At 46.0% G+C, this 22,939-nt stretch overlaps 1 protein-coding gene across 2 annotated transcripts in view; it reads right to left on the bottom strand.

The window, feature by feature from the left end:
• The window catches only part of QRICH2 (glutamine rich 2), a 72,135-nt gene that overhangs the window by 30,826 nt on the left and 18,370 nt on the right, over positions 1 to 22,939 (bottom strand). For both annotated transcript variants that reach the window (XM_063963610.1, XM_063963611.1), the window contains exon 3: positions 9,014 to 9,130. In XM_063963610.1, coding sequence (XP_063819680.1) covers positions 9,014 to 9,130 — 117 coding nt within the window. The remainder of the gene's footprint in view (positions 1 to 9,013; positions 9,131 to 22,939) is intronic.

Genomic DNA, 22,939 nt, shown 5'->3' with positions numbered 1-22,939 from the left:
CAGCACACTGAGCACAGTCAGATATGGAGCATTTTTCAGGCAGGGAACGTAGATATTTGCACTTGCAGCACACTGAGCACAGATATTTGCAGCACAATTTGCAGCCCACCGAACATAGAAACTGAGAGGACGCCAGCCACGTCCTCTCACGATCATCTCCAATGCACGAGTGAAAAATGGCGGCGACGCGCAGCTCCTTATATAGAATACGAATCTCGCGTGAAACCGACCGCGGGATGATGACGTTCGGGCGCGCTCGGGTTAACCGGGCAAGGCGGGAGGATCCGAGTTTGCCTCGGACCCGTGTAAAATGGGTGAAGTTCGGATCCCGAGGATCCGAACCCGCTCATCACTAATCCTGACTAGTCTCCCAGTTCCTGCCACCGAAAAACATACACACAGCATCATGCTGCCACCACCATGCTTCACTGTAGGGATGGTATTGGCCTGGTGATGAGTGGTGCCTGGTTTCCTCCAAACATGACGCCTGGCATTCACGCCATAGAGTTCAATCTTTGTCTCATCAGACCAGAGAATTTTGTTTCTTCAGAGAGTTCTTCAGGTGCATTTTGGCAAACTCCAGATGGGCTGCCATGTGCTTTTTACTAAGGCGTGTCTTCCGTCTGGCCACTCTACCATACAGGTATGATTGGTAGATTGCTGCAGAGATGGTTGTCCTTCTGGAAGGTTCTCCTGTCTCCACAGAGGAATGCTGTAGCTCTGAAAGAGTGACCATTGGGTTCTTGGTAACCTCCCTGACTAGGGCCCTTCTCCCCCGATCGCTCAGTTTAGACGGCCGGCCAACTCTAGGAAGAGTCCCGGTTGTTCCGAACTTCTTCCATTTATGGATGATGGAGGCCACTGTACTCATTGGGACCTTCAAAGCAGCAGATATTTTTCTGTACCCTTCCCCAGATTTGTGCCTCAAGACAATCCCGTCTCAGAGGTCTACAGACAATTCCTTTGACTTCATGCTTGGTTTGTGCTCAGACATGTACTGTCAAGTGTGGGACCTTATATAGACAGGTGTGTGCCTTTCCAAATCATGTCCAGTCAACTGAATTTACCACAGGTGGACTCATATTAAGCTGTAGGAACATCTCAATGATGATCAATTTTGAGCTTCATGGCAAAGGCTGTGAATACTTATGTACATATGATTTCTTAGTTTTTTATTTTTAACAAATTTGCAAAAATCACACAAACTTTTTTCACGTTATCATTATGGGGTATTGTGTGTAGAATTTTGAGGGGGAAAATGAATTTATTCCATTTTGGAATACGGCTGTAACATAACAAAATGTGAAAAAGTAAAGCGCTGTGAATACTTTCCAGATGCACTGTAGCGATAGATATATAGATATATATGTAGATGTAGGTAGGTAGGTAGATATATATAGATATAGTGAAATCTATCATATATCTACATATATATCATTTTATGTTCGTATTGTTTCTGATACTTTTACCCTTTTTATTTTATTTTTTTGAAACATGAGAAAAAGGACAGTTATGGTCGACTTACCTTTTGTTAACTCTTTCTGCGAAGTACATAGGGTCCACAGGGAAACATTGTGGCTGTAGTAGTGGATCAGGAATCCAGGCACCAAACAGTTAAAGCTTTCAGTGTATCCCAAGATGCTCGGCTTCCCTCCCTATAACCCACCTCCAGGCACAGGCACCTCAGTTTTGTTAGCCAGCTCAATGCAGAATGTAGGGAAGAAAGATGTTAGGCACATAATAACACATTCTCATGGATAGGAGAAAGGAACCAGAGGCCAATTACGCAAAAACCCAGAGAGGCCAGGTGCATCAAGGTGGGTGCCCTGTGGACCCTAAGTACTTTGCAGAAAGAGAGTTAACAAAGGTAAGTATACCATAACTCTCCTTTTCTGCAGCAGGGTACATAGCGTTTCCACAGGGAACCATCAGGGTTGTAGTGGTGGATCAGGAATACTAAAGCAGTACTTCAAAGGTGGGGATGCGCCTGAGAGGATAGGAGAATCAGGCGTCTAAAGGAAGCATCCAGGGAGATGAATGGCTCAAAGACACAAAACCTAAGAAATGTGTAACGAAGACCATGTAGCTGCCTTGCACAAATGTTCGGCGCATACACCATAGCGTGCCGCCCAAGAAGGTCCTACAGACCGGGTAGAATGGGCAGAAATCAAAGCTGGTAATGGAATGTCAGCCTGAGAATAAGCATGTGCTATGACCATTCTAATCCATCTGGCCAGCATCTGCTTATTAGCAGGCCAGCCATGCTTGTGAAATACAAAAAGGGCATCAGAGCGTCTAATAGAGGCAGTACATTCTACATAGATACGTAGAGCATTAACCACATCCAAACAACGTTCCTTTGCCATCAAATCTGAAGAGAAGAATGCTGGAGCCACAATCTTTTGATTAAGGTGAAAAGAAAAAACCACCTTAGAGAGGAAACCAGGTCTAGTTTGGATAACCGCTCTGTCACGGTGGAAACCAAGAAAAGAGCATGACAGGACAATGCACCTAAGTCCGAGACCCTTCGTGCAGAAGCAATAGCCAGTAGAAAAGAGTCTTGGCAGTCAGCCATTTGAGGTCCACCGAGTCTAGAGGTTCGAAGGGGGGTCTCATGAAAAGACTCCAACACAACAGACAAATCTCATGGGGGGCCTCAGGAGGGACACAGGGAGGCTAAATGCGAATAACATCTTAAAAAAATGTGTGAACATCTGGTACTGAGGCAATTCTGTGCTAGAACCAGACAGACAGGTCAGAAATGTGTACCCTGAGAGAGGCAAGACGAATGCCTAAGTGTAAACCTCTTTGAAGAAATGCAAGAATTCTGGAAGTTCTAAACTTAGAGGCATCATAACGCTTAGCAGCACACCAGGTGAAGTAAAGTACAGTAAATGCGTGCAGAGGCCGGTTAGTGGGCCTTATGCTTGGTGTGAATGACTACCTCCAAAAATCCTTTGGCCCTCAGGATCGATGCTTCAAGAGCCATGCCGTCAAAGACAGCCTGGCCAGGTTCGGATGGAGACATGGGCCCTAAGAGAGAAGGTCCCGCCGCTGATGAAGTGGAAGTGGTCCCTCTGCTGAGAGCCCCTGGAGATGGGAGAACCAGTGCCATCTGGGCCATGCTGGAGCTACCAGAATAAGTTTTCTTCCTTCCTGTTTGAACTTCCGAAGAACTTGAGGTAGAAGGGATACCGGAGGGATGATGTAAGGTAGATAAAAGGTCCACAGGAATAAACGCTGCCTGGGGATTCCTGGTTTGAGATCCACAGATGAAAACCTTGTGATTGTATCGAGAGGCCCTGAGATCCTTGTTTGGAAGACCCCATTCATCCACTAGGAGTTGAAAGAGTCAAATCTCCATCGTGAACATCCTGATGACTGAGAGAGTCTGCTTCCCAGTTGAGTACTCCCGGAATGAATACCGCCATATGGCCGGTAGATGTCGTTCTGCCCATCGCAGAATTTTGGACACATCCAGCATTGCCATATGGCTGCTGGCTGATAAAAGCCACCGTGGTGGCATTGTCTAATTGAACCTGAACAGGTCTGCCCTGTATGAGATGGTGAGCTAGGGTCAATGCATTGAACACCACTCTCAACTCCAGCACATTGATTGGCAAGTAAGACTATCCCCTGGTCCAACAACTCCGGAGTGTTGCTCTGTTACTGCTCACCAGCCCTGGAGACTGGCGTCTATAGTCAGCAGGACCTAGTTGGGGATCCAGAAGGGATGAAGCATGCTCAATCTCCGATCCTGGAGCCACCAAGTTCACGACAGACCAACCTCCAGAGTCAGAGACCATTTGAGATCTGATCCAATGAGGGTGTCGATTCCACTTGGAGAGAATCAGAAGTTGCAGAGTGCTGGAGTGAAACTGAGCGTACTTGACCATGTCAAAAGATGACACCATCAGACCGAGAATCTGCATAGCAGAGTGTACTGACACCCGAGGACCGTGAAAGAAGTGACATATCCTGTTCTGTATTGTCAGAACCTTGTCCGGTGATAGGAACAGTCTTTTGACTGTAAGTGTCTAGGAGCGCTCCTAGGTGTACCATTCTTTGGGACGGAGTAAGAGAGGACTTCTTCCAGTTTATTAGCCAACCATAAGTCTGCAGGAAGGTCACCGTCAGTTTAAGATGAAAGAGAACATTGTGTGAGTCCGCCAGAATCAGCAAATTGTCCAGGTAAGGCAGGTTCCGCATACCCTGGAGACGGAGATAAGCCATCATAACGGTCATGACCTTGGTAAAAATGCAAGGAGCTATAGCCAGTCCAAACTGTAGAACCAGAAATTGATAATGTTGGTTGCCAATAGCAAACAGCAGGAACTTCTGATGCAAAGCAACGATAGGAATATGCAGATACGCATCCTGTACATCCAGGGAAACCATGTAGTTTCCAGGTTCCATGGCCACAACAATTGACGCAAATTTTCCATGCGAAACTTGAACACTCACAAATTTGTTTAAAGATTTGAGGTTGAGAATAGGTCGGTGTGACCCATTGGGCTTTAGAACTAGAAACAGGGTCGAATAGTAACATCTGCCCCCTTGTGACTGAGGAACCTGCACAATCACTCCTGAGTGAAGGAGAGAGCGGACCACAGTTTGCAGAATTTTTGCCTTTGTCGGATCCGATATTAGGCACGTGGTAAAAAAAACTGAGAGGGATGTCCCTTGAACGAGACAGCATACCCATGAGAGACCACTTCTAGCACCCAAGCGTGTCAAGTAGTCGTGTTCCAAACTTAATAGAAATGTAGAAGTCGGCTCCCACCCTGGGGGAGGCCGTCCTATCAGGCCGCAGGTTTGTCAGGTTTTGATGTAGGCTGACGAGCCGTCCAGGGCTGCTTGGGCTTGGAAAGTTTGGCAGGGCGTGATTGTCTAGGGAATGACTGTCCCTTAGCCTTGCCTTGTGGACGAAGGATTGAAAAATATCACTTATGGCCTTCTGAGCAGGATTTGTTGGGAACAAAAAAGCTGTATTGGCTGCTGCCACGGATGATGCAATTTTATCTAGTTCCTCCCCAAAAAGAATATCCCCCATTAAGGAAAGAATTTCCACCTTCCAGGGACGTTGCCAAAGAATATGGCATGCCAGTATGAATGTAGCTGACTCCTTCGGGGCCAATACTCTAGCCACAGATGATGCTTCCTGAATATAATATGAAGCAGGCTTAATATGGGTTAGATACAGTCTGCCTTTGTCAGAAATATCCATAGGCAGTTCTTCCTCCAGAGCCTGCACCCAAGCCTCTATAGCCTTTGCGGCCCAGAAAGCTGCCACAGTGGGTCTATGTATAGCCCCTGTGAGAGAATAAATAGATTTCAGGCAACTTTCAATACGTTTGTCCGTCGGTTCCCTTAAGGAGGTGACAGTGGTAACGGGCAGAGTGGATGACACCACGAGACGGGTGAAATGAGAGTCCACTGGAGGTGGAGTTTCCCATTTGTTACAGATAGCTGCTGGCAGAGGATAACAAACTAAAGGCCATTTAGGCAAAGGGATCTCCTTACCCAGAGTGTTCCAGGGTTCTCGCCTAATGTCCATTCAATAATCAGAATGGGGTAATTCAGTTTTAATCACATTCTGTTTTTATTTAACACATCAGTTTTCTTAGCCACAGTAGTGGAATCCTCCTCCGAGAGTTGTCGAATTTGCTTTATTGCTTCCACAAGGGCACGGACATCTAATAAAATAGGAGCCTCCTCCCCTTCTGCAGCACAGGAGTCAGATAGAGCTGTATGCTCCCCCTCCTCTTCAGAAGACACATCTGAGAGAACTCTGGACTGGGAGGATGAGGTCAGTGGCGCACCCAGGGTTTTTTTTTTTTTAGCTGCATGAGTATTATTAATGGCTGTCTAGCATCCTCTGCAGCCTGCTGTCTTCCTGGTGGCACTTGTAAGTGCAATAAAAGTTTACTTTATTTTAATTATAGTACATATATATCCATGTGCATACATATATACACGTGTATATACATACATATAAACTCACACACACATATGATATATATACATGTGTATATATACGTGTACTGTGTGTGTATATATATATATACAGTATATATATGTGTAGACGTGTGTGTGTGTCTATATATATATATATATATATATATATATATATATATATATATATACACACACACACACACTAGTTTTACGGACTCTGCATATACTGGGTCACCTCAGTCCCCACCCCCGTGATTGGCTCCACCCAGTTCTGGAAACCCCCCCCATGCAAATCCTGCGTTTGCCACTGGATGAGGTAGCCTGCTTAGAGGGACCAGCAGCATGCTTTTGCCCTGTCAGAGCCTTACGTCTAGTCAGAGTCTAATTCAGTTGTTGCTGCTAATTTGACAAATTATCCACCCAATGCATATTCACTACAGGTACCACATTAGTAGTTAGTGCCATAGAGGGGCCCAAGGCGGTCTACCAAAGTACCTAACAGTTTGGAAAAGGCTGCCCAGGGAGGCTCCTGCGTGGGGGCAGGAGCACCAGACTGACTAGGAGGCGTATAACAGGTAGCACAGAGACCATCATTTAATATATCATCCTCAAATAATCCTGCTGAGCAAACTCTACATGAGTAGCACAGGGGATTCTGATTGCTTCCGTCCCTTTTTGTTAGACATAGTAAAACAAAATGGACTCACACTGTACAGTAAATGCAATGCAAACTCAGTACAGCAGTATGTGACAGGCACATAGATAAAAATTAAATATATAGATATACTGTGAGTTATAACCCAAACAGCACCCTAGCCCAGGGTATAGGAATAACAGTGAAAGATATCTGAGATACACTGAAAGTGAAACCAGACAGCAGAGTTAGCACACAGTCGCACACAATGCAGAAAATATACAATATACAGTAACTGCAATGAACACTTATATCAACTACTTGGCCATAATAAGGCAGGTAGGATATTCCAGTTATTGTAAAATCCTGGTGTGTCAGACGTTTTTACAGGGAGACATATCCCAGCAATCCCGGAGACCTGCTTGGTGCTTTGCTGTAAGATGGCAGCCCGGTCTCTGTTAGGGAAAGAGGGGGAATGAGGCAGCTCAAGGGTGAGATATCTGTAGTAGATGGTGCCCAGAGCTGGGGGAGGGGCTACAGATCAAAGCACCGCCTCCCCTATGCTGATCTTGAACCCCATGTATGTACTTATGGGCTTTATTAAATGGGTGTTAAAACATCTGGACCTGTCCCCACTTGACCTGGTGGTCTAGTGGGGTCCCTGCCCATAGCAGTGTCCACGCCAGCACCACGGTCCGTCTCCACAGTCCGCGGCGGCCCGCGATTTAGCAGCAAGTCACGGAGAGGGAACCCTTTTACCTGTCCCCCGGGTACTGGCTACGCAGTCCCAAGTCCACACAGCAGCAGTGCCAGAAGCCGCTTGTGGTCCCTGTCACAAGTACCCATCCAGAGGCTTCCGCCATCGGGAGTTACGGCGCCGGCGTGGGAGGTGACGGAGCAGCAGCGCTGAAGTCACACAGACTTACAGTGCTGCAAGCTCTAAAGATAAAGTCCAAGAAAGTAAAGAATAAAAGCTTCTGCCCCCCCCTGCTTGCTGCAGGCACCAACTCAAAACTGAGGTGCCTGTGCATGGAGGCGGGGTTATAGGGAGGGAAGCCGAGCATCTTGGATACGCTGAAAGCTTTAACTGTTTGGTGACAGGATTCCTGATCCACCACTACAACCGCAATGTTTCCCTGTAGAAACCCTATGTTCTCTGCTGCAGAAAGCTCCAGTTAACAAGAAATCCCCATTACAAATGGTTTGGGGATGAAATCCCGGCGGCTGGGAGCCCGGAGGTCAGAATACAGACACTGGTATCCCAGCCGCCAGAATGACTGCAGTGGGGCGAAAAAGCCACTTGCAGGCTCACTGCGCTCGCCACGCCGTGGGCTCGGTGGCTTGCTGCACTCGCCACAGCTTCTATTCTCGCTCTGAGTGTCGTGGACACCTACGAGTGGGAATAGCCTTGGCGCAGCTGTCGGCATTCTCCCGGCGGTCATAATACAGATGCCGGGATCCTGACCGCAGATAGTAACTACATCCCTTACGAACAACAAGTGATTTAATTAATTGCTGCACACAGAAAGTTGAGAACGCCTACTGCTGGTCAGTCACCTCATGTACAGCCACATCTGATCCAGCCCACATGGTTAGCAACTTCCGGCCTGATGCCAACCAGAACACTATAAGAATGCCTCCCATCACTGCACCAGTCTTGAAAAAGAGCTCCAAGTTATCTAGAAACGCATCACTTTCTGGTACCTGTGGCAACTATATTCAATTTCCTGCATACGTGACCACCTTGTGAGCCTTGGGTATTCGATTGGCAGGGTATCTCTGGAGGTACCTTGTTTTTACCATACCACCATCGGCACAAAACCTGTAAATCGAATGATCCTTGCTTGGATTTACTATTTATGGTTATTTGCTTATGTGCTGGAAATGTTATATGCTCACCTATGCCATTGATATGAGCTAATTATCATCCCAGCCATTGCCCAGTAATGTGTTTTAGTACATTATTTTAATTTACTCTTTGATTATTCTGCTATAATTGTATTTTATTTTATTTTTTCTGTTTCATAATTCTATGGAAGTATCATGTATACCCATCACCTTAAGTCATCACCCCTCTTTTGTATTACTGTATTTTTGGAGGTTGGGAATAGCTCGTTCAGTGTTTGACCTGGGCAAGCTATGGCATTTTAGGTGCGCTCACTGAGCCCCACTACCTTACCACACATACTGGGATTCACCAGATGTATAGAGGCATATCCAATTGGCCATGGCAATTTTTTTTGTGCATGAAATATTGGCCATTTGCAGGGTTTTCACTATACAATTGGGCGTGAGCATTTTACCCTCTAATTTTTGTATAATTCAATCTGGCTATTTTCTTGTCACATGTCTTTTGTAAATGACAAATTAACTCAAGTTCCTCCATATATCTCTAACTACATCCGTGCATAAATACGATACCTGAGTTGTGTCCAGTTTGCTTGGCACTCTGAGGGAGATGTGGCAGAGTACCGATATCCCATGAGGCCAGAGATGTTTCCGATCCCTGAGAAATTTTCGCACATGATTTGGAATTTCCTTTGGAATTTAAAAAAAGATAGCTATCAGAAATTGCAAATTAATAATACTGTCTGACCATCTAAAAATAATTTTAAAGAGTTTTGCTTCGCCTCATTGTTCCTAACTAATCTAAAATAAGAAATGACTGTTACTTATTATACAATTATTTTCTAGGGAAAGACAGAAAAGTCTAGAGGACAATGCACAGGTATCAACAAAATTATCAGTATAATTGTAGGAAAACCAACCAGTGAAAGAAATTAATCGGCCTTTCTTTTGTGAAAAAGCCTGAAATTGTGTTGGGTTGGAGGTGCGCCACTAAGCTAGAGTTACAGTGTATTTTTCGAAGGGTAATTAGTGTAGACCACTAGTGGGTACTACACTAAAAAAGGGAGCTTAGTGTGTGGTGCACTCTTTTGTAATGATTATTAGTTAATAAAATGTAACTTTTATTTTGTCATTTAAAATGAATCTCTATAGCCAGGCATGTAGGTGTATTTGATAGCCTGAGAGTAAAACCTTTGTATAATAGTTGCCCCAAATTTAAAGTATTTGGATAGTGGTTAACTTTCCAATATGATAGGGGCAAAATAAATTTTTTGTTATCAAGCTTTGTGATATATTATTAAAGATTTGTTGTGCTATAATGGCTGTTCATATCGCCTATTAGCAAGACTGAATTGGTCTCGAGTCTCTGACGTGGGTCTGACAATAACTGCTCTTTAAAGAGAATAAATTACTGTTTGCATGGAGAAGCCATCAGCGCTGTGAGGCTATAATAGTTAGTACAAATCACAGAAGTGAGTTTCAGAATTACCTCAAAGGAAACTCCTGCGTGGATCTTCCAGGTTATTCCTCATCCTTGTATATGCATAAAAGGACAGTGTGAATATGTATTGTAACATGTGTACACTTTGTCTGCCAGTCTATTGTCCAGACTGCAGTAGCCGTACAGATGTAATTTGATATGTTATTTTGTATACACAAGGATGAGAAACAATTGTGGCCAAAGGAGCAATTCATGCAAGAGAACAGATAATAAATACACTGTCTCTAAACTTTTTGTAGAGAATACTATTGATCATATGCAGGGACACCTCCGTGAATTCTACACGTCCACGTCCCGCTGATAATCAGTTTGCTGGAAGCCGCTGCGGGAACCGGACGCCGGGTCGGGTGTAATTCCCGCACCTCCGTGTGATCTACACGTCCACGTCCCACTAATGATGACCATGAGGTATTTTCATCCATTACGGCATTATAGCCATTTGATATGATCACCATTGAAGTATGTGCTTTCTGAATATGACGTATACCTTCCCATATGAATTTGAAATTGTACCATTATGGAGAGAATCATTGAATGTTTTTAAGTGATTATTTGGACGCATACCCCACATACCTGTTCATGCTTTTCCTTTGAGAGAACAGGGACCACTTACTTATATTATTCATAATTTTGTTACTGTGTCCCTGCATATGATCAATAGTACTCTCTACAAAAAGTTTAGAGACAGTGTATTTATTATCTGTTCTCTTGCATGAATTGCTCCTTTGGCCACAATTGTATCTCATCCTTGTGGATACAAAATAACATATCAAATTACATCTGTACGGCTACTGCAGTCTGGACAATAGACTGGCAGACAAAGTGTACACATGTTACAATACATATTCACACTGTCCTTTTATGCATATACAAGGATGAGGAATAACCTGGAAGATCCACGCAGGGGTTTCCTTTGAGGTAATTCTGAAACTCACTTCTGTGATTTGTACTAACTATTATAGCCTCACAGCGCTGATGGCTTCTCCATGCAAACAGTAATTTATTCTCTTTAAAGAGCAGTTATTGTCAGACCCACGTCAGAGACTCGAGACCAATTCAGTCTTGCTAATAGGCGATATGAACAGCCATTATAGCACAACAAATCTTTAATAATATATCACAAAGCTTGATAACAAAAAAAATATTTTGTCCCTATCATATTGGAAAGTTAACCACTATCCAAATACTTTACATTTGGGGCAACTATTATACAAAGGTTTTACTCTCAGGCTATCAAATACACCTACATGCCTGGCTATAGAGATTCATTTTAAATGACAAAATAAAAGTTACATTTTATTAACTAATAATCATTACAAAAGAGTGCGCCACACACTAAGCTCCCTTTTTTAGTGTAGTACCCACTAGTGGTCTACACTAATTACCCTTAGAAAAATACCCTCGGCCTCATTATACAATACAAGAAATCATTGATCACAATGTAGTTGCTGGGGCTATTAAGAAATATTCTGTTTTCTTTATTACAAACCAATAAAAAGAACATTCATATAAACACTTGCTCATACCTCACAACTTTTCTATGGGGAATAGCAGGACCTTGCTGGTATATTTTAACAAAGCAATATTTAAGACACATATATTTTGAAATGATCTTGATTAAAAAAATTCTATCTGCGATTTCAAATGATAATTTCTTAACTAACAAATAATATCCCGCATGTCACACACACTACCAAAAATATCCATCTGTGTAAGACCATGATTTACGGTTTTTGGGCCTTACTGAATCTTTTTTCTTATTTTTTAATTATAATTTGCAATCTAATTTCTGTAATCTATTCACAATCCGTAGCATATACAAAACTCGATCTGCAACTCCCTCCCCTTGTCATAATTAGCTGAGGTAAGACTGGATTGTGAGTGGTGGCTTCATGGACAGCACAGAAAATGACTAGGCTCTCTATAAGGCCTAGTTCGGCGTGGCTCACAAGACAGCACTTGTTTAGATGTTGTTACCCTCTGTACCTAATAGGTGAGTGCATGTAACTACAATTTAATGGTGTGTTTAGGCATTTATGCTAGTGTAGACACTTGCAGAGAGTGGGTCCCTTGACAATGCGCTGCAAGCTTAAATGTTTTGTTAAAAACATAAGCAACATCCCAAGCTCCTTTTTTTTTGTGATACAGATTTACAGTACAATATTGTTAGTGCTGATAAGTATTTGTGTTTTGTACGCAAATATACTGAATACATGTATATGTGTATAAATTATATCTAATAAAAAAATGGCAGAAACACCAGAATATTTTTACATAAGATGGTGCCCTCCATAAAACAATACTCTAGCTGACCTCTGTTGCTTGTCAGCATTTCTCTACAGTGAAGTTGTCTGCTATGCAAAAAAACTGTTATCTGTGAGTATTTCTTCACTGTACAACCTACCTATGGCATTTGGAGGATCTGCCCAGTATAACCCTGCAGTATAATTATCTGTACGATTTAGGAAACCCTCTAGCACAGGGGTGGCCAACCAGTCAGAGACAAAGAGCCAAAAGATCTTGTTACGTACGTGAAAGAGCCGACAGCGCACATGCAAAAATTGTGTGTGGCTTTGTGCCTGCTAGGGCACACCCCTAGTATAAAATACATTGAAAAAGCCACTTCCAGATAAAATAATTGAAAAAGCCAGATCCACATAAAATATATTGAAAAAGTCATATTCACATAATACACTTCAGCTCCCCCATGTGTCATTCCAGCCAACACCCTGCTGTGTCACTCCTGCCAGCTCCCCCATGTGTCACTCCTGCTAGCACCCTTCTATGTCACTCCAGTCAGCTCCCCCATTGTGTCTCTCCTGCCAGGATCCTCCTATGTCACTCCAGCCAGCTCCCCATTGTGTCACTCCAGGCAGCACCCTCCTGTCTCACTCCAGTCAGGTCCCCCATTGTGTCTCTCCTGCCAGGATCCTCCTTTGTCACTTCAGCCAGCTCCACTTTGTGTCATTCCAGCCCACACTCATATGTCACTACAGCCCAGTATCTGGCTCCCTCAGTTTTCAGTTCCCATAGTGCTGCTGCGTGTCTGGCTAGAATGCATCGGTTTAAGGATCTATTGTGGTCATGTGACTTTGAGTGTCGTGAGCCACATTTGAATAAAGAAAGAGCTGCATGCGGCTCAAGAGCCACGTGTTGGCCACTGCTGCTCTAGCATATTCTTCAGTGCAAATTATCAGTGAGTTGTTTTCTATATATAGTTTTAGTATTCATAGTTAGTTGGCATATTTGGTTAGGTTCTATCGCTGTGCTATTGAAATCGTGTTGATGTACTGTATTACAGTTTGGTACGCTAATAACACTAAGCATAGGCAAACACAGGGGGGGTTCCGGCTGTCCGGAAACCCCCTCCTCTTGGCAAGTGTCTCAAATTATGGCAATAGTATATAATGTGACTACTAGAGTTGCCGCCACATCATGCAGTGTTAGGGACAGAGCAGAGATGCTGCACATGCCCAGTGGTAGCAAAGTCTTCTACCAAGGTTGCTGTGAGTGTGGATCTGATCCTCAATCAGTGCACTGGACCAGCGAGTAGCTACCAAGAAGAGACAGGAGCCTTACCGGGTGTGGTATTGAAAGTCGACAGTAACTAGGTCGACAATGTCTAGGTCGACCCCTATTGGTCGACAGTAACTAGGTCGACAGGGTCAAAAGGTCGACAGGGTCAAAAGGTCGACATGTTCTAGGTCGACAGGTCAAAAGGTCGACATGAGTTTTTAATGTTATTTTGGTGTCGTTTTCTTCGTAGAGTGACCGGGAACCCCAATTAGTGCACCGCGTCCCCTCGCATGGCTCGCTTCGCTCGCCATGCTTCGGGCATGGTGCCTTCGCTCCGCTACCGCTTCGCTCGGCACAGATTACCGTTCCAATCGTAGTCCACGTGGATCGTTAAGTATGAAAAGGTTCAAAAAAAGAAAAAAATTGTGAAAAACTCATGTCGACCTTTTGACCTGTCGGCCTAGATCATGTCGACCTTTTGACCCTGTCGACCTAGGTACTGTCGACTAATAGTGGTCGACCTAGACATTGTCGACCTAGTTACTGTCGACTTTCAATCCGGATCCCAGCCTTACCATGAGGTGGAAGAAGCTTGCTTAGAAAGTGCAGTGCTGGTTCTATTACGTTTGTGTGTGTGTATGTATTTATTTATTATGGTATGATTAACCTTTTCCTGACCATTTATCTTATTTAAATCTGTTTGATGCAGCCTATTCTATAGACCATCTATAGTGTTAAATGTAAATACTGTATTCCATACAGTATCCAGTGTATAAAAAGACCAATGTTTACATTAATGTCCAGGGTCGTTAATAATAAGAATTTACTTACCGATAATTCTATTTCTCGGAGTCCGTAGTGGATGCTGGGGTTCCTGAAAGGACCATGGGGAATAGCGGCTCCGCAGGAGACAGGGCACAAAAAGTAAAGCTTTAGGATCAGGTGGTGTGCACTGGCTCCTCCCCCTATGACCCTCCTCCAAGCCTCAGTTAGGTACTGTGCCCGGACGAGCGTACACAATAAGGAAGGATTTATGAATCCCGGGTAAGACTCATACCAGCCACACCAATCACACTGTACAACCTGTGATCTGAACCCAGTTAACAGTATGATAACAGCGGAGCCTCTGAAAGGATGGCTCACAACAATAATAACCCGATTTTTGTAACTATGTACAAGTAATGCAGATAATCCGCACTTGGGATGGGCGCCCAGCATCCACTACGGACTCCGAGAAATAGAATTATCGGTAAGTAAATTCTTATTTTCTCTATCGTCCTAGTGGATGCTGGGGTTCCTGAAAGGACCATGGGGATTATACCAAAGCTCCCAAACGGGCGGGAGAGTGCGGATGACTCTGCAGCACCGAATGAGAGAACTCCAGGTCCTCCTTAGCCAGGGTATCAAATTTGTAGGATTTTACAAACGTGTTTGCCCCTGACTAAATAGCCGCTCGGCAAAGTTGTAAAGCCGAGACCCCTCGGGCAGCCGCCCAAGATGAGCCCACCTTCCTTGTGGAATGGGCATTTACATATTTTGGCTGTGGCAGGCCTGCCACAGAATGTGCAAGCTGAATTGTATTACACATCCAACTAGCAAAAGTCTGCTTAAAAGCAAGAGCACCCAGTTTGTTGGGTGCATACAGGATAACAGCAAGTCAGTTTTCCTGACTCCAGCCGTCCTGGAACCTATATTTTCAGGGCCCTGACCACATCTAGCAACTTGGAGTCCTCCAAGTCCCTAGTAGGCGCAAGACACCCCAATAAGCTGGTTCAGGTGAAACACTGACACCACCTTAGGGAGAGAACTGGGGACGAGTCCGCAGCTCTGCCCTGTCCGAATGGACAAACAGATATGGGCTTTTTTGAGAAAAAAACCCACCAATTTGACACTCGCCTGGTCCAGGCCAGGTCCAAGAGCATGTTCACTTTTCATGTGAGATGCTTCAAATCCACAGATTTGACTGGTTTTAAACCAATGTGTTTTGAGGAATCCCAGAACTACGTTGAGATCCCACAGTGCCACTGGAGGCACAAAAGGGGGTTGTATATGCAATACTCCCTTGACAAACTTCTGGACTTCAGGAACTGAAGCCAATTCTTTCTGGAAGAAAAATCGACAGGGCCGAAATTTGAACCTTAATGGACCCCAATTTGAGGCCCATAGACACTCCTGTTTGCAAGAAATGCAGGAATCGACCGAGTTGAAATTTCTTCGTGGGGCCTTCCTGGCCTCACACCACGCAACATATTTTCGCCACATGTGGTGATAATGTTGTGCGGTCACCTCCTTTCTGGCTTTGACCAGGGTAGGAATGACCTCTTCCTGAATGCCTTTTCCCTTAGGATCCGGCGTTCCACCGCCATGCCGTCAAACGCAGCTGCGGTAAGTCTTGGAACAGACATGGTACTTGCTGAAACAAGTCCCTTCTTAGCGGCAGAGGCCATAAGTCCTCTGTGAGCATCTCTTGAAGTTCCGGGTACCAAGTCCTTCTTGGCCAATCCGGAGCCATGAGTATAGTTCTTACTCCTCTACGTCTTATAATTCTCAGTACCTTAGGTATGAAAAGCAGAGGATGGAACACATACACCGACTGGTACACCCACGGTGTTACCAGAACGTCCACAGCTATTGCCTGAGGGTCTCTTAACCTGGCGCAATACCTGTCCCGTTTTTTGTTCAGACGGGACGCCATCATGTCCACCTTTGGTAATTCCCAACGGTTTACAATTATGTGGAAAACTTCCCCATGAAGTTCCCACTCTGCCGGGTGGAGGTCGTGCCTACTGAGGAAGTCTGCTTCCCAGTTTCCATTCCCGGAATGAAACACTGCTGACAGTGCTATCACATGATTTTCCGCCCAGCGAAAAGTCCTTGCAGTTTTTGCCACTGCCCTCCTGCTTCTTGTGCCGCCCTGTCTATTTACGTGGGCGACTGCCGTGATGTTTTATCCCACTGGATCAATACCGGCTGACCTTGAAGCAGAGGTCTTGCTAAGCTTAGAGCATTATAATTTTACCCTTAGCTATATTTATGTGGAGAAAAATCTCCAGACTTGATCACACTCCCTGGAAATTTTTTCCTTGTGTGACTGCTCCCCAGCCTCTCGGGCTGGCCTCCGTGGTCACCAACATCCAAAACTGAATGCCGAATCTGCGGCCCTCTAGAAGATGAGCACTCTGTAACCACCACAGGAGAGACACCCTTGTCCTTGGATATAGGGTTATCCGCTGATGCATCTGAAGATGCGATCCGGACCATTTGTCCAGCAGATCCCACTGAAAAGTTCTTGCATGAAATCTGCCGACTGGAATTGCTTCGAAGGAAGTCACCATTTTTTTACCATGGCCCTTGTGCAATGATGCACTGATTTTAGGAGGTTCCTGACTAGCTCGGATAACTCCCTGGCTTTCTCTTCCGGGAGAAACACCTTTTTCTGGACTGTGTCCAGAATCATCCCTAAGCACAGGAGACTTGTTGTCGGGATCAGCTGCGATTTTGGAATCTTTAGAATCCACCCGTGCTGTTGTAACAGTATCCGAGATAGTGCTACTCCGGCCTCCAACTGTTCCCTGGACTATGCCCTTATCAGGAGATCGTCCAAGTAAGGGATAATTAAGACGCCTTTTCTTCGAAGAAGAACCATCATTTCGGCCATTACCTTGGTAAAGACCCGGGGTGCCGTAGACAATCCAAACGGCAGCGTCTGAAACTGATAGTGACAGTTCTGTACCACGAACCTGAGGTACCCTTAGTGATAAGAGCAAATTTGGGACATGGAGGTAAGCATCCCTGATGTCTCGGGACACCAGATAGTCCCCTTCTTCCCGGTTCGTTATCACTGCTCTGAGTGACTCCATCTTGATTTGAACCTTTGTAAGTGTTCAAATTTTTTTAGATTTAGAATAGGTCTCACCTAGCCTTCTGGCTTCAGTACCACAATATAGTGTGGAATAATACCCCTTTTCTTGTTGTAGGAGGGGTAATTTAATTATCACCTGCTGGGAATACAGCTCGTGAATTTTTTCCCATACTGCCTCCTTGTCGGAGGGAGACCTTGGTAAAGCAGACTTCAGGAGCCTGCGCAGGGGAAACGTCTCGACATTCCAATCTGTACCCCTGGGATACTACTTGTAGGATCCAGGGGTCCTGTACGGTCTCAGCGTCATGCTGAGAGCTTGTCAGAAGCGGTGGAACGCTTCTGTTCCTGGGAATGGGCTGCCTGCTGCAGTCTTCTTCCCTTTCCTCTATCCCTGGGCAGATATGACTCTTATAGGGACGAAAGGACTGAAGCTGAAAAGACGGTGTCTTTTTCTGCAGAGATGTGACTTAGGGTAAAAACGGTGGATTTTCCAGCAGTTGCCGTGGCCACCAGGTCCGATGGACCGACCCCAAATAACTCCTCTTCCTTTATACGGCAATACACCTTTGTGCCGTTTGGAATCTGCATCACCTGACCACTGTCGTGTCCATAAACATCTTCTGGCAGATATGGACATCGCACTTACTCTTGATGCCAGAGTGCAAATATCCCTCTGTGCATCTCGCATATATAGAAATACATCCTTTAAATGCTCTATAGTCAATAAAATACTGTCCCTGTCAAGGGTATCAATATTTTTAGTCAGGGAATCCGACCAAGCCACCACAGCTCTGCACATCCAGGCTGAGGCGATCGCTGGTCGCAGTATAACACCAGTATGTGTGTATATACTTTTTATGATATTTTTCCAGCCTCCTGTCAGCTGGCTCCTTGAGGACGGCCCTATCTATAGACGGTACCGCCACTTGTTCTGATAAGCGTGTGAGCGCCTTATCCACCCTAAGGGGTGTTTCCCAACGCGCCCTAACTTCTGGCGGGAAAGGGTATACCGCCCATATTTTCTATCGGGGGGAACCCACGCATCATCACACACTTCATTTAATTTATCTGATTCAGGAAAAACTACGGTAGTTTTTTCACATCCCACATAATACCCTCTTTTGTGGTACTTGTAGTATCAGAAATATGTAACACCTCCTTCATTGCCCTTAACGTGTGGCCCTAATAAGGAATACGTTTGTTTATTCACCGTCGACACTGGATTCAGTGTCCCTGTCTGTGTCTGTGTCGACCGACTAAAGTAAACGGGCGTTTTAAAACCCCTGACGGTGTTTTTGAGACGTCTGGACCGGTACTAATTGTTTGTCGGCCGTCTCATGTCGTCAACCGACCTTGGCGCGTGTTGACATTATCACGTAATTCCCTAAATAAGCCATCCATTCCGGTGTCGACTCCCTAGAGAGTGACATCACCATTACAGGCAATTGCTCCGCCTCCTCACCAACATCGTCCTCATACATGTCGACACACACGTACCGACACACAGCACACACACAGGGAATGCTCTGATAGAGGACAGGACCTACTAGCCCTTTGGAGAGACAGAGGGAGAGTTTGCCAGCACACACCAAAAACGCTATAATTATATAGGGACAACCTTATATAAGTGTTTTCCCTTATAGCATCTTTTTTATATATTTCTAACGCCAAATTAGTGCCCCCCCTCTCTGTTTTAACCCTGTTTCTGTAGTGCAGTGCAGGGGAGAGCCTGGGAGCCTTCCCTCCAGCCTTTCTGTGAGGGAAAATGGCGCTGTGTGCTGAGGAGATAGGCCCCGCCCCTTTTTCGGCGGCCTCGTCTCCCGCTCTTAACGGATTCTGGCAGGGGTTAAATATCTCCATATAGCCTCCGGAGGCTATATGTGAGGTATTTTTAGCCAAAATAGGTATTCATTTGCCTCCCAGGGCGCCCCCCTCCCAGCGCCCTGCACCCTCAGTGACTGCCGTGTGAAGTGTGCTGAGAGGAAAATGGCGCACAGCTGCAGTGCTGTGCGCTACCTTAAGAAGACTGAGGAGTCTTCTGCCGCCGATTCTGGACCTTCTTCTCGTTTCAGCATCTGCAAGGGGGCCGGCGGCGAGGCTCCGGTGACCATCCAGGCTGTACCTGTGATCGTCCCTCTGGAGCTAATGTCCAGTAGCCAAAGAAGCCAATCCATCCTGCACGCAGGTGAGTTCACTTCTTCTCCCCTAAGTCCCTCGTTGCAGTGATCCTGTTGCCAGCAGGACTCACTGTAAAATAAAAAACCTAAGCTAAACTTTTCTAAGCAGCTCTTTAGGAGAGCCACCTAGATTGCACCCTTCTCGGCCGGGCACAAAAATCTAACTGAGGCTTGGAGGAGGGTCATAGGGGGAGGAGCCAGTGCACACCACCTGATCCTAAAGCTTTACTTTTTGTGCCCTGTCTCCTGCGGAGCCGCTATTCCCCATGGTCCTTTCAGGAACCCCAGCATCCACTAGGACGATAGAGAAAGGTTCTTCTACCACTCCCCCAGACTCCCACACTCGCTCCAATGTTCCACAGAGTGGGAGATTGTGGATTGAATTTGGAAACCCCTCTTTAGAAATCCTGCGTTTGCTACTGCTAAGGCAGATCGTAAGCTCTTGGAGTGTGTTGTACTTACAGCTGTGGGTATTACTGGCAGTGAGCTGCCATCAATTGAAGATATTTACATTGAAAACTTCCATCGTAAAGGACACAGCATTATACACTATTGTTATCCTAGCCCATACTTACCTACTCTCCCGGAAGCTGCGGGAGGCTCCCGTGTTTTGGGGTTGCCCCCCGCACACCCGGAAGAGTGGGCAGGTCTCCCGCATCCTGCTCGCACCCTAGCGATGCGAGCAGGATGGAGAGATAACTTCCCGCATTCGCGGGTCCGTCGGGTGGAGAAGGGATTAAAATGACGCAAATTGTGTCATTTTAGCCCTGCCCCCTTCCCGTGGACCCGTGAATCGCGGCATTTCCCGATGTGGGGGCGGGGCTTGGTGATGTCACAGTTCGGCCCCGCCCCCTGAAGACACCTGCAGCGTCTCCTCTCCGGGCTTCTCCCGGAGAGGAGAAATAAAATGTAGGTAAGTATGTCCTAGCCATTGCATCTTTTCACTCCTATCTAAAAGTCCGTTCAGGTGTATTAACCTCTTCAGTGGTTTACCCGGAAATCTTCCGGGTTTGCCAGCGCTGATAGTACTGGCAAACCCCGAAGATTTCCGGGCATACTACTGACTGATTCTCTGGGGACAGCCATGCAGGGTACACGGCGCCCGGCAATCGGTATACTCCATTATGGAGTTAAGCCCGCCCCCCGGACTCCTATTGGCCGGGGGCGGGCTTAGCAGTAAAATGGCCTTGCGGTGCTCAGGAATTAGCGCTGGGGCGATCGTCAGGCAATTACCTCGCCCTGCCCCATCAGTCGCCCCTCCCCCCCATTTCAATTTAAAAACACCCCCCAGGGTGTGTCTTTAAATTTAAAACTTGCCACTGAAGGGGTTAAAGCTATAACATCTTGATTTATAGCGTTTTCCCATCTGTTATCGTCCATTTTCATTTGAAATGGTGATTTGTAACCTATATGCTTATGACCTAGACTGTAATTTTGTTGTGTTTTTTTACAATAATAATAAAAATATCTATCTATATTTAGCTAGGACATGTTGGTTCTTAGTGCCATCTAGTTTTATGGTACCCTTGGGAAGTGCTTTTAGTTGCTTATGTAATTTAGTATGTTTGAAGTTTCCTGTTTCATTTAAATATGTGCCCTCCCACTCGTTAGCCCCAGACTGTGCCCGCTGTGTGTCTGCACCCTCTTCACCTCCATGAGGCAACAGTGCAGGTCTTACCTGTACTTCTTTAGTGGGGGCAGACTCCGAAACTGCCTCTAGGGCAGTGTGGGGACCGATTCTGCTAGTCTCCAGCCTCCTTCCCCAGCAATGCCAGCGTTGCTGCAACTAAGAATTTTATGTAGAGGTAGGGACCTGCTACTGAGGGCAGGGATATGGAAAGGGTTTATTTGGGTAGAAATAACCTTAATCTTGCGCTGTGTGTATCAGCTTTTCCCCTCACCGCTGATAGTCTTTTTCTCTTCTTTGCTTTAAATCAGAGAGACGGGGCTGAGGGGGCATGTCCAGGTGAAGAGGGGACGTGCTAAGGCTGCTGTGTAATAATATTGTAGCATTACCTCTCACACGCTGCTTGATCTCTGCATAAGCCGCTTCCTTGGAGTAGGCCAGAGGTTTCCAAGCGCGGTCCTCAAGGTACCCCAACAGTCCAGGTTTTAGGTATATCCATGGCTCAGCACAGATGGTTAAATCAAATTGACTAAGGTGCTAATTAAGTCACCTGTGGCCAAGTATGGATACATTTAAACCAGGAACGTTGGGGTACCTTGACTGCGTTTGGGAACCACTGGAGTAGGCTATTTGGGAAGGAGACAGACAACAGGAGGTAGGCTAAAAGCTACTATCATCCTCACGGGTTGGGACTGATATGCCAGCAGTCAGAATACCGACCGTGGCATCTCAATGGTTAGAATCCTGACATGGGTCAGGTAAGCATATTAACTTCCCCCCCACCACCACCCTTAAACCTCCTTTCCTGCAGCCTAAACCCACACTGTAACCATAGGCGTGCGCAGGCGGGTGCCTGGTGCGCACAGGCACCCCCTAATGTCTGGCACAGTGATCTCACCTGCCTGATGCAGCAATCGCCGAGCAGGCTGATTACTGTCCCCTCTGTGCTGCACCCTATCAGGACTGCATTACTGACTGGCCGCCTGGGTTAATCAAGGGTGCCACTGCCACCGGCTTTCAAACTCCCGGCTCCACCTCCATGTATAAAAACAGCGTGATGTGACATGATGACATCATGCTGCTCACACGCCCACCCGTCACACGCCCACCTCTCTTCTTCTATGCTATGCCAACACCAGCCACTGATGAGGAGCAGCCAGCGTTCCTCTTAGGAAGACAAATTCAATACTGGCAGGCGGTCGGCAGCAGCATTGATATGTCACTCGTTTTTCTAGCAGCAGCAGTACTAGTCTGCGACTGTCAGTGTCAGTGAGTGGCTGACTTGTAAGTAAGCTGCTGCAGCTTGCAGGGGAAAGAGAGGGGTTGCCAGACCAGGCTGAGGAGGAGCAGTGTAATTGCAGTGAGTGCCATCAGGGGTGTTTGTTTGGTGCACACCACAACATCTGACAATGTATCTGCATTATTAGTATTGGTACAAAGGTGGATATTTATATTGTGCTGACCATCAATAGATGGTGCGTGACATACCCAAAAGGCGGTGCTAGACACACCACTCCGACGGTGCACCCCCTAATAAAATGTGCTGCGCACGCCTATGCCTGTAACCTAAACACCCCCGCGCACGGCTTACCGCTCCTGCGGTCCAACAACAGTCAGGATTCTGGCGGTCCCAGCAGTCATGATTCCAGCACCGGGATTGTGAACCTATTCAGGATGCCGGCACTCACATTCCGAGCAGTGTCGGGATTCTGGCATTGGCATTTCTACTTCTCTGCCTGCTCCCAGAAGCTGCAGCATGCCACTCCTCCATGTGGGTGCGCAGCTGACTGTAAATGTTTGGGACCCAGCAGTGAAC

The sequence above is a fragment of the Pseudophryne corroboree genome, chromosome 3 (genome assembly GCF_028390025.1).
Source record: "Pseudophryne corroboree isolate aPseCor3 chromosome 3, aPseCor3.hap2, whole genome shotgun sequence".
In the NCBI taxonomy this organism is placed as follows: Eukaryota; Metazoa; Chordata; class Amphibia; order Anura; family Myobatrachidae; genus Pseudophryne; species Pseudophryne corroboree.
This window is presented reverse-complemented; position numbering and strand designations above follow the sequence as displayed.